General features: G+C 50.0%; 1 protein-coding gene across 2 annotated transcripts in view; it reads left to right on the top strand.

The window, feature by feature from the left end:
• The first annotated feature begins 322 nt into the window (after positions 1–322).
• The window catches only part of Kcnh1 (potassium voltage-gated channel subfamily H member 1), a 289,183-nt gene continuing 274,254 nt past the window's right edge, over positions 323–15,251 (top strand). For both annotated transcript variants that reach the window (XM_038349618.1, XM_038349616.1), the window contains exon 1: positions 323–401. In XM_038349618.1, the coding sequence (XP_038205546.1) occupies positions 323–401 (79 nt within the window). The remainder of the gene's footprint in view (positions 402–15,251) is intronic.

Genomic DNA, 15,251 nt, shown 5'->3' with positions numbered 1-15,251 from the left:
CCGCGGCTCCCGGCTGCGGCTGGGTCCCCGCGGGATACGCGCCCGGTAGGGGGCGCCCTGGACCCGCTAGCTCCCTCCGCCCACGGGAGGCGGCACCGGCGCACCGAGCCCGGGGCACTCGAGCGCACAGCCCGGCGGGCCGCAGCGGGGAGGTGCGGAGCGCGGCGAGGGCGGCTGCGGGAGCCAGCCGCCGCCCCTGCGCTCCGGGGCTGCGGGGCGCATGGGGCGCAGGGAACTGGGAACCTTTGCGGGCTGTGCGCCCGGCCGCCTGCTGCGGTGAGACGCGGCACCGGACGCCCCCAGAGCCCGGGCAGTCGGGAGTATGACCATGGCTGGGGGCCGGCGGGGACTAGTGGCCCCGCAGAACACGTTTCTGGAGAACATCGTGCGGCGGTCCAACGGTAAGCGCTGCTTCTGGATTTCGGTTGCCCAAGTGGTTTTTAAATTTTATTTATTTTTTTAAAACGAGAGCGGTGATTTGCAACACCTCCTGTTCGGTGCCGGCAGATGCAGGGGCATCCCGGAGCTCTGCGCATTGGCCTCTCCCGCCCGCCGGCCCGGGAGGTGGGCAGGGTCGGAGAGGGGCTACTGCTCCCCAAGTCTGGAGGAGAGATATCTATGCGACGCGGTTGGGGCCTTTTCCCGCTCCCTCCCCTTGTCTTCTCCAGGAAAGCCTGGCAGTTGGTGAGCAAAGTCCTGGGAAAAGTGGCCGCAGGCTGGCCATCTTCGAGCACTGCGCTCCTGATGCGCACTGCCCGCCTCCCCGCGGATGCTCCCCGGAGTCCCAAGATACCAGGGAAGCCAGAGCCAGCAGCAGAGCTGGGCCACTGAGATCCTGACCCTGTCGGGCTTCGGGGATGTGCCAACTCCACCTTCCATCCCCTAAGCAGGAAAATCTGCCCAGCAGAAACGCGTTGGCAGGGCTGTCTTTTCCATCCTCGCCAACCAGCTAGAGCTGATAGCTTGCGAGGTTCCGATGGTTTTCCTGGACTCTGTTTGGGAAGTAGAGGACACAGGCAGGAGTGAACTAAGTGGTCCCAGGCACAAATCTAATTTATTTGTTCTCTTTAAAATCCGGTCAGTCTTGTCTTCCATCACCCGCAGACTCTCCAGTTTATCCATTATCCAAGAAACCTGAGCATAGCACGAGGTTTCTCTGTCTTTAAGGACAGCACGAAGCGCAGCGGCAGGGAGGAGAGAGTCCTATGATGGATGGAGAGGGAACACTTCCCAACACCTTTTAACGCAGGGTTTACAGTTCCTTGTGGTTTTAGCCTGAAACCCTGGAGGCGAAAGTCCTCAGAGCAGGGACCCAAAAGGAGCAATCCAAACCTTTCCCACCTGAGCCTGCCACCTGAGCACTGCCACGCACAGTCCTGGATTAGGGAGTTACTACATGCACCTGTTCACCAGGCTACACAGGAGCTCCTCGCTGGCTCCGGGCCGCTCTCCTCCCGGAAGCTGGTGACGTTCTCCTGTGGAGAGGATGTGAGGACCTAAGGCAAGAGCTGGGTTTTGACCGTGTAAACATCATGGCGTGGAGCCTTGGAACTCGGCTTGAAAAGGATGAGCTTCCAGCTGGATTCAGTTAGGGACTGAAGGGAAGGGCATCAAAAGTGACCTCTGCCACTTAGACATTCTCTCTTTCATTAGAAAAGCAACTGGAGTTTATAAGAAGAAGCCTATCCTCTATGATAGCAATTTTTAAATGCTCCTTAAGTACTTTCTTAGGAATTACCTCACCTTTGTTGTGTGTCCCTTAAAGATAAGAGTACCGGCTGGCCATTACCTTTCCTCCAAGGTTTAAAGGGTTGTTTAGAGCAAGGTCACAGTCATTACCTGGAGCCCTGTGCATTTGTGTGTGTGTGTGTGTGTGTGTGTGTGTGTGTGTGTGAATTGCTAACCAGGCAGCCACGAGGAACCCTTCTGCCATAAAATCCTGGAAGCAATCATAGTTTAAGTTAGTGTGTTATTATGGCTCCATTAATGACCTGGTATGGACACCGTCTTGCAGATTTGGGGACCCCACTGTGAGTGGCATTTAACTTTTGCACAAACACCATGAACATTAATGAGAAGTCTGTCTGCTGGAGAGGAGGGGGCTTCCTGTAAGTCAGAGGGGAAACTCTCCCTGGTGTGTTCTGTGGCCTGGAGCAGGAAGAGGGTGCTGCAGGCTATAGCCAGGGCTGCTCGGGTTTATCGGGAGTTAAAACCTCCTACAACCACCCTCCTGGTTAGTCGATGTCGGCGCCGGTCCCCTGTGTAAGTATAGGTAGAAAGTCGATAAAGCAAGCGGCCTGGAGTATTTTTAGCTCTGGCCCTTTTTATATTGGCACCTGGTCCAACAGCTCGATTCCCATCATCTAAAAAGGAGCAACACAGACAAGCCAGAAGCTCTGGGGGTGGGGGGTGGAGGAGCTGGAAGACATCTTACATACTCTGTTCTCGTGTAAAGAATGCTGACTTAAAATATGGAGTGTACAGTTTTTGGTGATCATTTTCCTAACAGTACCCAAGTGTGAATTTCTGGATACCACGGATGCTAAGACAGCTCAATATCTGCCTGCATTGTAGTTTACCGTTGTGTATTTACTATCAACTGGGAGGTGGTGGGGCACGCCTTTAATCCCAGCATTTGAGAAGCAGAGGCGGGTGGATATCTGTGAGTTCAAGGCCAGCCTGTCTACAGAGTGAGTTCCAGGACCAGCCAGGGCTACACAGAGAAACCCTATCTTGAAAAACCAACATATATACATATACACACACATATATACATATGTACACATATACATACAGATGTACACACACATGTATAGTTTCTTGAAAACCTGGCAATGTATTTGTGGTCATCACAACATTTAAATAGCATTTACCTTTAAATAGCAATGCTCCATAGTCACCTTATTAGGAATTTCACCCCAGGGGTCCTGTGTGATGAGCTACAGACCGAGTCCTATGCTAAGTGGCCTGCTCACAGTGTCTGGTCCAAGGTGCCTGCAGCTGGTGGTTGCTAGAGGGGGTACTAGGGATCAAAGCCAGGGCCTTGAACTCGCTAGGTAAGCACTGCACCACGGAGCCGTACCCGGCCCTCATGCAACTCTGTGTTTTATTTTTTCTGTCCTTGATGAACCTTGGTTGGAAAATGCTTTGGTCATCGCTAGAAGAATGGCCGAGAGAACGTGCAAAGGGGTTAGAACCGGCTTTGTTTGGGTGCCTGGAGGATGTGGTATTCACAGTGTCCCAGAGCTGTAGATGAGACAGAACTTAGCCACCATCTAGTCTGTTCTTCCTTGCCACTGTGTGGATGAGGGTTGTTCGGGTAGTTCCTCTACCGTCGGAAGGGCAGGACTGAGGATGTCCCCTCCTTGCTCTCGGGAGTGCACCGCGAAGTGTGCACCCAGAAGCCACGTCCCTGTGTCACCGTTGCTCTCTCCAGAAGCAGGTTTCCCAGTGGAGATGAAACAAAATGTTATATCAACAGGAACAGCCACCATGTTGGCCAGCAGCCATACCACCATATCCCGGCAGAACAACAGGGCAGAGAGAGGAGCCCAGGAACAGTCATAAAGCCGGGGGCATCTCACCTTTGTAGGGGGGAGAGCTCTTGTGTGTGTGTGCACCTCAGGGAACCCCGGGTCACTTTCATGAGTCTGTGAACCCCGGGTCACTTTAATGAGTCTGTGAACCCCAAGATCCAACAGAAGGACAGGTTCCCCTGTAAAGTCAAGGAGCCGGGAGCTCTGTGCGCAGTTCTTAGAAATAGGAAGCAGACTTTTCAAAATGGGTGGTAAATGGGGGTCGTAGTGGATTTTCATTCGAAGATTTACTAGACATAGTTATCGAACCCTGGCACAGACGGTAACAAGAAACCCTCTTACTCCTAGTGAGTTTGTTGTGTGACTTTCTCTGGGGACATAGCAGGCCCCATGACTGATCAAAATCTGGAGCCTTTTCCAGTCTATGAGTTTAAAGGTGCATGGACTAGGGGTTAATTACTGGAACACAAGTGGCCCCCAAAGAGCTGAATCACCAAAGGCCCACCCAGCATTGTGTGAAGACTGCTTCTCTAAACACCACCTCAGTCTTCCCATCTGTGTACCCCGTGTTCAGGGGGGCAGGATGCCATGACTGGGTTGGGACGGAGCGACGGGAAGTGCAGGCTCTGATGCCCTCACACACACCCCCTTTTATGAGGGGTGAAAAACCTGCTCTAACTTCAGGATAGCGATGGCCACGTGGTGCCTGGAGGACAGAGTTCTGGAAGGAAGCCACACCCTGGTGAATCTTGATCAAAGTAGCTGCTCCTGTTCTCTGGTGTGACTGGCGCCGGTGGCTACTCAGGCCTCTGGGAATATCAAACACAAAACGCTTTAAAGTCTTTACAGAAAGCTAGTAACTTTCTCGGGTTGATTTTGATGGAATATGAATTTTAGGTCTGATCAGTGTCTGTGCTTTGGATTGTCAGCAGGAATGATGGAGATGCCTTGCTCCATGTGAGTTCGCTCACGAGTATGTCAACCATCCTTTGAGATCCTATGGGATAGCGTGCAAGATGGCTCAGCAGGGAGAAGGGCTTGTTGGGCTAGTCTGACAGCCTGAACTAGACCACAGGGGAGGGAGAACCAGCTTTTGAAAAATCGTTTTCTGACCTCCACATGCACTCTGTGGCACACACACACACACACACACACACACACACACACGTACACACTCAGATACACACATACAGAGACACACACATATACACACATACACACTCAGATACACACATATAGAGACACACACATGCACACATATACATACTCAGATACAGACACACATACAGAGACACACACACACTCAGATACACATAGAGACACAAACACATACAGATACACAGAGACACACAGATACACACACTAAGATATACATAGAGACACAGGCACACACAGAGACACACATAGATACATATACATACAGATATACAGACACATGCACAGAGACATACACAGAGGCAGATGCACACATGGACAGACACACAGATATACACACAGACACACACAGGCACACATAACAGACACATAAACACAGACACGCACACATAGACACATGCATGGAGACATACACAGAGACAGACACATATACACAGATACACACACAGTCATACAAACAGAGACACACACACAGATACACAGATACATACACAGATACGACACATATACACACAGATACATACACACCCTGTTGGCTTTGCTGCTCTTTTTATTTACAGCAGGAAAGTACTCTCTCTTCCACAGCACTTTTTGATGGTTGCATAAGTCTGTAGGCACCTGTTGTCAGAAACTCGCTGAAGCAAATAAGAGATCTGTCTTAGGAAGGTTGGCAAACCGAAGTGCCAGCAATCTCCAAAATATTATTCTAAATGGGCCCATTCTTATCAGAACATATATTTTTTTGAGATAGGGTTTCACTGTTTAGCTCTGACTGTTCTGGAACTGTCTCTGTATGCTAGGTTGTCTTCGAACTCACAGAGATCCACCTGCCTCTGCCTCCCGAGTGCTGGGATTAAAGGCATGTGCCACTACTGCCTGACTAGAACATATGTTTTAATTTTGAGAACCTATAGCTGACAGTTGTAGGTGCCAGTGAGACGCAGTCCACATCAACAGGAGCAGAATGCAGCACGTATTCATGCAGATTTATGTGCGTGTGTAATTTACAGACTGCTAAGTCAGCTGTGTTTGTGTATAGTGTTAAGATGGCTCAGGTTGTTGATATAATTAGTTAGCAAACAGGATGGGCACTGTTGGTAGTGTTATGTCTCCTCGTGGACTTGTTGGGCCGTGGCAATATTTGTGAAACAGAAATCAGGCTAAAATATGTGTCTGAGAGCGGAACTTGTCTGGGTCTGATCCATGCCTGTTTCTCTGTATGGTCAACGCTCAGGTAACCTTCAGCTGTCTTCTCTAAAGAGTTAAAACCCTGACTGTAGTGACTGATGTTAACTGGGAACTAAGAGCCTGAAGTCTTGTGATGTAGCCAAGGCAATAAAGCCTCCCAACTCCATGGCTTTAATAAGTAAGATCCACACATCTTAAACACCCATTTCAAAGCAACATATGCATTTGGAAGGCACCGTGGGAAATGAAGACACCAGGTCTTCACTCCAGCGGGACCTCATGCCTTGAAGCAATCAGTGCTCTTGTTCTTCCCCTCACAATCTTTAGTTCATGGTTTAAAAAATGCATTTAGAATAAGCCTTAGTTATTTACCCAAAGGGAACCTTCTCAGGGATGGACATGTCATCTGTGTGTGTTAGTATTTGATTTGTTCCTCTGAGTGGCCACGTCCGTAGTTGGGGAACATTAGAAGTGGACTCCTGGGATCTCATTTCTGACAGACGGTCTTCTGGGCTCCTCTTTCAGTCTTTCATCCTCTCCAGAACATTCCTCCCACTGGGTGTCCACCATCCGGGGACACACAAACTTTTTAAGCAATTGTCATTGAGAAGTACTGTTCTTTCCCACCCTTCTCCCCTTCTCCCCCTCCTCTTCCAATGCTGCTGCTTGATCTCCCTTGACAAAGTCTCACCATGTATCCCAGGCTGGCCTTGAACTCGTGACCCTCTAACTTCAGCATCCCCTCCATTCTGCAGGGTTGGGGTTATTGGTATGCACTGGTATGTCCAGCTTAACTCCTGCTCTCAGCTCTTCCCCTCATCCATAGCTTGTCCTGTGGACTCAAGCAGACCCAGCCCACTGGTACATGTATATTCATTTGAAAATATTCTTAAGTATTTTTTTTCCCAGATAGGGTCTCTCTGTAGCTCTGGCTATTCTGGAACTCACTCCATAGATCAGGCTGGCCTTGAACTCACGGAGATCCACCTGCTCCTGCCTTCCGAGTGCTGGGATTAAAGGTGTGCACCACCATTGCCCAGCTTATCTTAAGGATTTTAAAAGTGGTTTAATACAGTAATTGAAATGCCACACAAAGCAACTTTGTATAGCTTGTCCCCTATTTCTTGTAGAGTCCCTGTGCCATCATCACCTGTGTGGGGAGACAGATCAGCTGACAGTGATCCACAGACTCTGAGTCTTTCTGACCCAGCTCCCCCTCCTCTCCCATAGTAACCGCCCCAGCCTTCCTGGTCCTGACTTTTCCTGCCCCCTTCCATAGGGAGCCTGCCTTCTGATTTTATAGCTGCTTTTTCTTACTTTTCCTCGTTTCACCACCTTCGATCAGCCTTCTGAGGAGGGCAGCTTGGTCCCTCTGTGGTGGGGTGTGTCAGACACATGGGCCCTCTGAATGCATCTTCTCTGGTCAGCTGTGGCTCCCTCGAGGGTTGCCTGTCCTGTCCTGTCTCTTTCCTTGCCTGACGCTTCATGGTGTAGCCACATTTTATGTGCCTGTTCTGATGCTGAGGGACATGTGGGTTTCTAGTTTGGGGCTTTCATTCTTGCACTTGCCTTTGGGACATGTGACATGTGTTTCTCTTGGGGATACACCCCGGGTGTGTACGCTTCACTGTGGTGGACGCTGCTAGACAGTTGTGTGAAGAGTTTGCTTCTGTTCACGCCCCCTTCCCCCTGCTGCGGATGAGGGTCCCATTGCTCCAAGCCTATAGCGTTTGGTCTTCTCTCTGTCCTTTGCTCAACCAATCTAGTAACAAATGTCTGGGGTCATCTGGGGCTATTTTCCTAGTGAGCGTGTGGCCAAAACGAAATGAAAACAAAACTTGTTCTTGTCCTGTGGGACGCTCAGGCATGGAGGGATTTTAAACATTCTCATGTGTGTGAGCGTCCTCACACGGCCGTGAGTGACCTGGAGATGTCACCCTAAAGGTTATATGCAAAGGGCACAGGCAAGGCTGTGGTGTTTGCTTGGCTTTGTTTTGATTTTGTTTTTAGTATATGTGTTTAGGACATTCATTTTCTTGTATTGAGAAAGCATTAAACTCAGGGGACAGAGATTATGTAAGAAGCTTGAGCAGAAGGGTGAAGGAACTGGGGAGCAACATTCATTTACCCACTTCCTCTTTGAGGACATTTATCATCTTCGTAGAGTTGGCTTTAAGGTCATTTTCCTGTGTTTTCAGGGCTTGCCGTAGCGGGACAGCTTGGCTCTGGTGGGGACATGTTGCCTGGCCTGTTACAGATTGTGTTTTTGCGCTGGCGTTTAGGCATCTGGGTTTGGGTGATTATGACTCTTTCCTGAGAGAAATGGTAAGAAGTGACTGACAGGGAGGGGTCGGGCTCAGTGGAGGACTCAAAATCAAAGGAGTGGCGAGGGAGGGGACAGGCTCAGTAAAGCGATTGTCACACAAGCAAGGGGACCTGACTTCAACCCCCAGCACCAGCATAGAAGCCTGGCACAGCGGTGCCCAGTGACAGGGAGATGAATGTAGGGGACCCTGGGTCTTGCTGGCTAGCTAGTGAGCTCCAGGTTCAGTGAAAGAGTCTGTCAGAGAGAGAGGGGGAAGGGGGAGGGGGAAGGGAAGAGGGAGGGAGAGGGAGGGAGAGAGGGAGAGGGAGGGGGAGAGGGATGGGAAGGGAGAGAGAGGGAGAGGGAGGGAGAGGGGAGGGAGAGTGGGAGGGGGAGGGGGAAGAAGGGAGGGAGGAGGGGGAGGGGAAGGGGAGGGAGGAGGGGGAGGGAAGGAGGAGGGGGAAAGACAGAGGGGGAGAGGGCATGGGAAGGGGGAGAGGGAGGGAGAGGGAGGGAGGAGGGAGAGAGGGAGAGGGAGGGGAGAAGGGGAAGGGGGAGAGGGAGGAGTGGGAGGGGATGGGGAGAAGGGCGGGAGGGAGAGGGAAGAGGGAGAGAAAGGGAGAGGAAGAGAGGGGGAAGAGAGGGAAGAGAGGGCGCGAGGGAGAGAGAACGAACTAACATTGACCTCTGGCCTCTACATCTATGCATCTATAGGTACACACACACACACACACACACACACGACATTTGCATATACACAGAGAAAATAATCAGAAGGAAATTAAAATGCAAAGGCTGGCTTGTGACTCAGTGTCGTAACTGGTGAGCCTCTTGTGAGCTGGGTTCTGTGCCTGGGAATTCCAGCAGGAGGAAACGTTTGTGCCTCTGGGCATCACTGAAGAAGCCTCAGTGAAGCTCAGCATGAAGTATGAATCTTCCCGAGGTCTAGGAGATGGTCCTCTCTGCACATCTCACCCAGGAGTACTCTGACTTTCATAACTACGTTTCTTCTGTGCGGCTGGATGTGGGATGTCCGGATCGTGTCAAGTCACTGCATAAAAAGCAGAATGTGGGAAGATTTCTTTCCGAGGGGTCATAGCTTCCTAAAAACTTCCTGCCTCTGGGGTGCTCATGCCCTGGTGTGATTCTTCAATGCACCTTAGACCTGGAGTTTACCGCTCTGGTTTTTGTCTGTGCTAATAAAGAGCTGTCTATCCAGCATCTCTCCGGGTGCTCACGGCCCCTGCATTAACAATCAGATGTGTATATTAATGACAGACCACTTAAAGTCTTTCTGACTGGGTGTCATTGGATCATGGTGGTCATTAGTCTTCTTACTCATGTTCAGGTGGCAGCGCTTCTGATTAGCCCCATGTTGCCTAAGACAGATGCTCTGGAGTGGAGCCAGTCCTCCTATCATCGATGTAATTAGTAAGCGAGAGGCACCCCCACAGCTGTATGGCTCTGCAGTGCCCTTAGGGGTTTCTTTGTTTTGTTTTTGGCCAGGGTCTTGTTCCATAGGCCAACATGTCACTGACTATCTGGTGCAGGTGCTTCTGCAGGAAGAGAAGGGCCTCTGTTTCCTCTTTCTGCGAAGCCTGGTTGTTCTCGGTGCTGGGAAGACAGAAGATACTAGCACACCTCACTCAAGTCCATGGCTTAACTTTATTTTGTTTTAAGAATTATTTAGAAAATACATCTTAGACTAGAACTACACTTCTCAACCATGACAAAGAAGATGGGTTAATTTGAGTGGTAAGACTGCATTTAGTCAACTGTGTGTGCAGATATTTACATTTACACTTGCTTGTGTGTGCACGTGTGTGTGTGTGTGTGTGAGCGTGAGAACGTGCACGCATGTGGAGGTCAGAGGACAGCTTTTGAGAGTCAGTCTCTCCTTTTACCTTGTAGGACCCAGGATCAAATCCAGGCTAGCCTTGGTGGAAGTGCCTTTACCGGCTGAGCCAGCTCGCCTGCACGGGTGGTTGTAATTTTAGGTTTTTATTTACTTTTTTCTTCTTTGTAGCATCATTGAGACTGAACAGATTAGAGTCCTGTGTAGCCGTCCTGAAGGCTCGGGGTTTCTACAGGGGCCAGGGACCTGCATATGTTCTGTTTGGATTGATAGGTCCACTGTCTTTTGTCTTCCCAGCCTGTTCTGTGTCTTGGGAGACTGGCCTGTGTGGATCACAGCTGCTGGCTCTGGTGCTGGCTGGTAGCTGGCTGGCTTCAGCTTACCGGTGTACCACGTGAGATAGGAGGTACCTGGTGATCCTCTGAGCTTTTCCCTGCCAATGCACAGAGGATGACTGTTTCCCTGGTTAATGATTCCATCCGTGCATCCATGGGGTCCTGGCTGTCCCTCCAGGAGCTCTCCGTGGGGGTCTGGGGAGACTGCACATATGTGCACAGGGCGCCACTGTGTCTTCCCCACTCTGATTTGTCAACTTTGTCTCGGTGTTTGAAAGCTGCTGTGGTGGGTACGTTTACACCTCGGGAGTTGGCAAAGGCTGAAACCACTTTCCTTCCCGAGAGTCACCTTGCTGCCATTGTGCCTCCTCCACCTCACTCCTTGCTCCTTTATGACGTGTTTCCTAAGGAGCTGAGCCGCTCAGACCCGAGGAACCAGTGACTTGTTCGCGGCTGAGTCGGTTTCTCAGCCTTTGTATAAACTAGTGTGTGCTGTGTGGGTGAGTTTTGTGAGAGATGTACCTTTAAGCGCATCTTAACATGCAAACATACAAACACTCGGGTGTTTGGCTCGATGAAGGCTCCATGTACAGGCTTGATGAAGTACGTTCATGTTCTTTTCTATATTTTACCAGTTTTATAATCTCACATGTCAAAGGAGAGCACAAGTGGAGGGTTATCACAGTCACCAGATGCTACCTAGCATGAGTTATAGTCACCTGGGCAATTGTTAGTTATTGTCTAGACTGTGGACCAATAGTCTTTCTTAGCTGTGCGCCGAAGCCTCGATAGGCATCTTCTTTGATCTTCCTTACAAGCCTGCTCTGTGGGAGCTGCCATTATTCCCATTTTACAAGCGCAGAGACTCAAGTTTGAAGAGATGGCCTCAATCAATGTGGGTTCATTTCCGGCAGTAGAGTCTTTTAGAGACTGAAGAAGTGAAATCTCCCGTCTCATATTCTACTTAGTGTGAGGGTTAGCTCCAACTGCCAACTTGACACATCCTAGACTTATCTGGGAAGAGGGTCTCAATGTGGTTGCCTGGATTAGTTTGGTCTCTGGGCATGTCTGTGGTAGATATTTCTATTGTTGAGGTAAGGTGATTCAGCCTGAAAGTAGGCAGCACTATTCCCTGGGTTTGGGACTTGCACTGTGTAAGAGAAAGCTAGCTGAGCACCAAGTGTGTATGCTTCCAATCCTCTCTGCTCTTGTGGGTGGTGAGGTGACCAGCTGTTTCTGCCTCCCGCTGCTGTGACTCCCCTGCTGTGATGGACTGTACCCCTAGGGTGTGTTACCACAGCAACAGAGATGAAGCCAGAAACTTGGGGGATGAGGCCCAGCTTCCTGTGCTTCGTGAAGCCTCCAGGCAGCTCTGATGGGTGTGACATCTGGGAGCCCTGCTTTGGAGACAACGCCCCCCTCTTCATGGGTGAGGTAAACACTTGGCTCCCAGGCACGTGTGGACAGAGGAATGTGTGCTTTGGGGTGACAGCACATGCTTCCTCTGCTGACTTTCAGTCACTGTCTGAAGTCCTCTCTCTCAGTATTGCAAGCTTCTCCTCTGACCTACCCATCAACCTTTGCTGGATGTCCCTGGAATGTCATACCTGGCTCCCTCTGTCACCCAGCACTCTCTGTTCCTTCACCTTGAAGATTTGAGTGTCCCTGTCTGCAGGAGGCTCCCTCTTTATATTTTTTCTAGCTTTTTGGTCATCCTTTGAAAATGAAGAGATTGGTGTGTCTGCCATTTTGAAATGGTAGCATGCTTTTTCTAGGAAGAGAAGGTTCTAGGTTCTGGTCTCCTGTCTGGTCCTTTCCCAGACAGCTGAACACCCAGGGGTTCACCCATGCTCCACTAATAGCTTTTCTCCTTGTCTTTGCATTGAATGTCTCTTGGCAGCCATCCCTTCCCGGTCACTTGTTACAGTGATGCCTGCTCCCTTTGTGCCTCCCTGAGGAACAGAGAAGAGGTGATCACTTTCCTGCTCATCACAGAGGGTCATGGCTCACACCCCCGCAACATAAGCAATAGTTGCAAGAGAAAAGCACAACTGATTTATTAATGTGCATGTGTACATGGGGGCCACACATGAGACTCAAAGGAAGGACCAGATGGTAGGAACCAAGTTTCTTTATGGGGAGGGCAGTGTGGGAGAGGCCTGTTGGCAATTTCAGAGGGGGATACACACACACACACACACACACACACACACACACACACATGTATATATATATATATGCAAATACACACACACATTTTTTTTTATTTTAATGTGTGTGGGTGCACATGCATGCCACGGCATGTCTGTGGAGGTCAGCTGTGGGCTATGGGAGCACATTTTTTCCTTCTACCGTCTGCATCCTTGGACTCTTCTGCAGATCATCAGGCCTGGTGACAGCATCTTTGCACTGGCCTGTCATGCTGGCTCTGTAATAACTTAAGGGGTAATAAATGAATTTCAGAGAAAATGAGTATGTCCAGAGACCAGTGGCCTGAGAAGCAGTTCCCCTGGCCTCTAGGTACAGTTTGGTTTTCAATCTCCTCCTCTGTGATGTTTAATCTTCCTTGGCTAATGAAATTCTAGTAAGAAGATTTGAAGGCAATTGTGTTCCCTGTTCTGAGGTCCAGTCTCCAGGCATAGAAGGCATTTGTTACTGGAGAAAGTCTCCTCTTGCTCCGTGGGTGAGCAAGAATCAACAGAGATTACCTGGTGTGGGGGAGGTCAGAGATGCCTTGATTCTGAGGCTTTCTCAGGTCCACACCCAGAATGCCTCCTCTGGGGCACGGCTCCCAACCTTCCTTTCTGTCCTCAGTCTCCCCAGGGCCCTCTCCAGACGTCTTGATTCATGGCTAGGTCTCACTCTGGGAACCTGCTCTATAGGTCTACCGCGTGCTCTTGTATCCATGGTTGGCCTGTCCCCACACCTCAGACCCTCGTCCCTCATCTCTCTCTCTCCTCTTTTTCTTCTGTCTGCCTCTTGTCTCTGCCTATCACCAACTCTGCCAGCTGCCTCTTCATGCTGTCTGTCTGGCTCATTACTTTATTGCCCCTGTCTGCTGATTTGTCCCATTACTCTCTCTGTGGTGGTGTCCGTCTGTCCCTGTTTGCTGTCTGTGATGTGGCCCATGTGTCTATCTGTCCTCTGCTCCCTCAGGTGCCCCAGTCTCTGCTCCTCTGAACCAGGAGTTGCCCATCACCCTCTGCACACCAGCGTGGATATGGCCAACCAAGTCTGTTCAGCTCAGAGGTCACTCAGACGAACATCTCACTTTCTGTTCTCGGAAGAAAATCTAGTCGGACTAGCCCTTGTAATGGCTTGTTTGGGATTTGGAGTTACATGATATGCAGAAGTGGGCAGACGAGGCTAGATGGGCAAGCTGGTCGTTCGTAGCTGTCAAATGTACAGTATGTGCCCTATGCTCCCTCCAGGCCTGGGATGAGACACACGCTCAAAGCCTTCTTATTAAACTGAGCTGCTCTGCAACGCCTTTTGCCCACTCGGCTGCAAGGCTGTCCCCACTAAGACTTTCAAGTGACACAGTAGGAAAGCAGAGAACTAACTTTAAGATGTTTTTCTAATACCATTGGATATATGTGTGGTGTACATATGTGTGTGCATGTTTGCATGTATGTGGGAACATACATATGAGAATGCTTGTGTGTGTGGAGGTCTGCAGTCAGGGATCATCCTTGATTATTCTTCTGCCTTATTCATTGAGACAGAGTCTCTCAATCAAACCCAGAGCTCACTGATATGGCCAGTCTCGACACCCAGCTTGTATTGGGGAACCCTCTTCCTTCATCTGTCAAGGCTGGGATTACACGTGATCACCATACCCACCTGGCATTTTATATGGATTCTGGGGATCTAAATCCATCCTCATCTCTGAGTGGCAATCACTTTAACCACTGTTGCAGTCAGGTTTTCTATTGCTGTAAAAATATGCCAGGGCCAAAAGCAGCATGGGGAGGAAAGGGTTTATTTCATCATCTAGGAAAAGTTAGGACAGGATCCCGAGGCAGGAACCCGGAGGCAGGAACTGAAGCAAGAACCATAGCGAAGCTGCTCACTGGCTTGGCCCTTGTGACATGCTCAGGTGTTTTCACAACTCAGGACCACTTGCCCAAGGGCAGTACCACCCACAAGGGGCTGGGCCCTCACATAGCAACCGTTAGTTAGGAAGACTGTGGCCGGTCTGGTAGGCATAGCATGAATAATAAAAAACCCAGAGACAGATGTTGGGTTCCAAGCTGAAGATCAGAAAAGCAAAGCAGCCAAGCTTCCAGAGAGTTCTTACCTTTACCAAGGCTCAGACAAAGGGGCAGACTACTGCAGACTGCAGACTGCCATGCTCTGGACCACACCTCCGACTGCACACTGAGCTCTTGTCTCCCCTGCCTTGTTCCTCTCTCTGCCCAGCCCTATCACTCCTGTCTCCACCTCCCTAGTGACTCCCGAGTGCTGGGATCACCTTTGTGTGAGCTCTATTTCTCTTTTTAGACAGCTTCAATCTTGAGTAGCCCAGGGCGGCTTTGAGTCCTGGGATTAAAGGTGTGAGCCACCACTCCCTGTCCTCTAGTGGCTTAGTGCTGCACTCTGATCTTCAGGCAAGCTTTATTTGTTAAAACACAAATAAAATATCACTATAGGTAGGGCCATTTCTCAGCTGAGGTTCCCTCTTCCCAGATGCTCTAGCTTGGGTCAAGTTGACAAAACCCTAGCCAGCATAGCCAGCGGGGCATCTCCTTAGCCTCTACTCATTAATATATACATTTTAAGATTTATTTTTAAAAATTGATTATATGTCTGTGTGTGGGTATACATGCATGCAGGTGTTTGTGGGGGTCAGAAGGTGTTGGATGCCCCAGAACTTG

Source organism: Arvicola amphibius, chromosome 12, assembly GCF_903992535.2.
Source record: "Arvicola amphibius chromosome 12, mArvAmp1.2, whole genome shotgun sequence".
In the NCBI taxonomy this organism is placed as follows: Eukaryota; Metazoa; Chordata; class Mammalia; order Rodentia; family Cricetidae; genus Arvicola; species Arvicola amphibius.
This window is presented reverse-complemented; position numbering and strand designations above follow the sequence as displayed.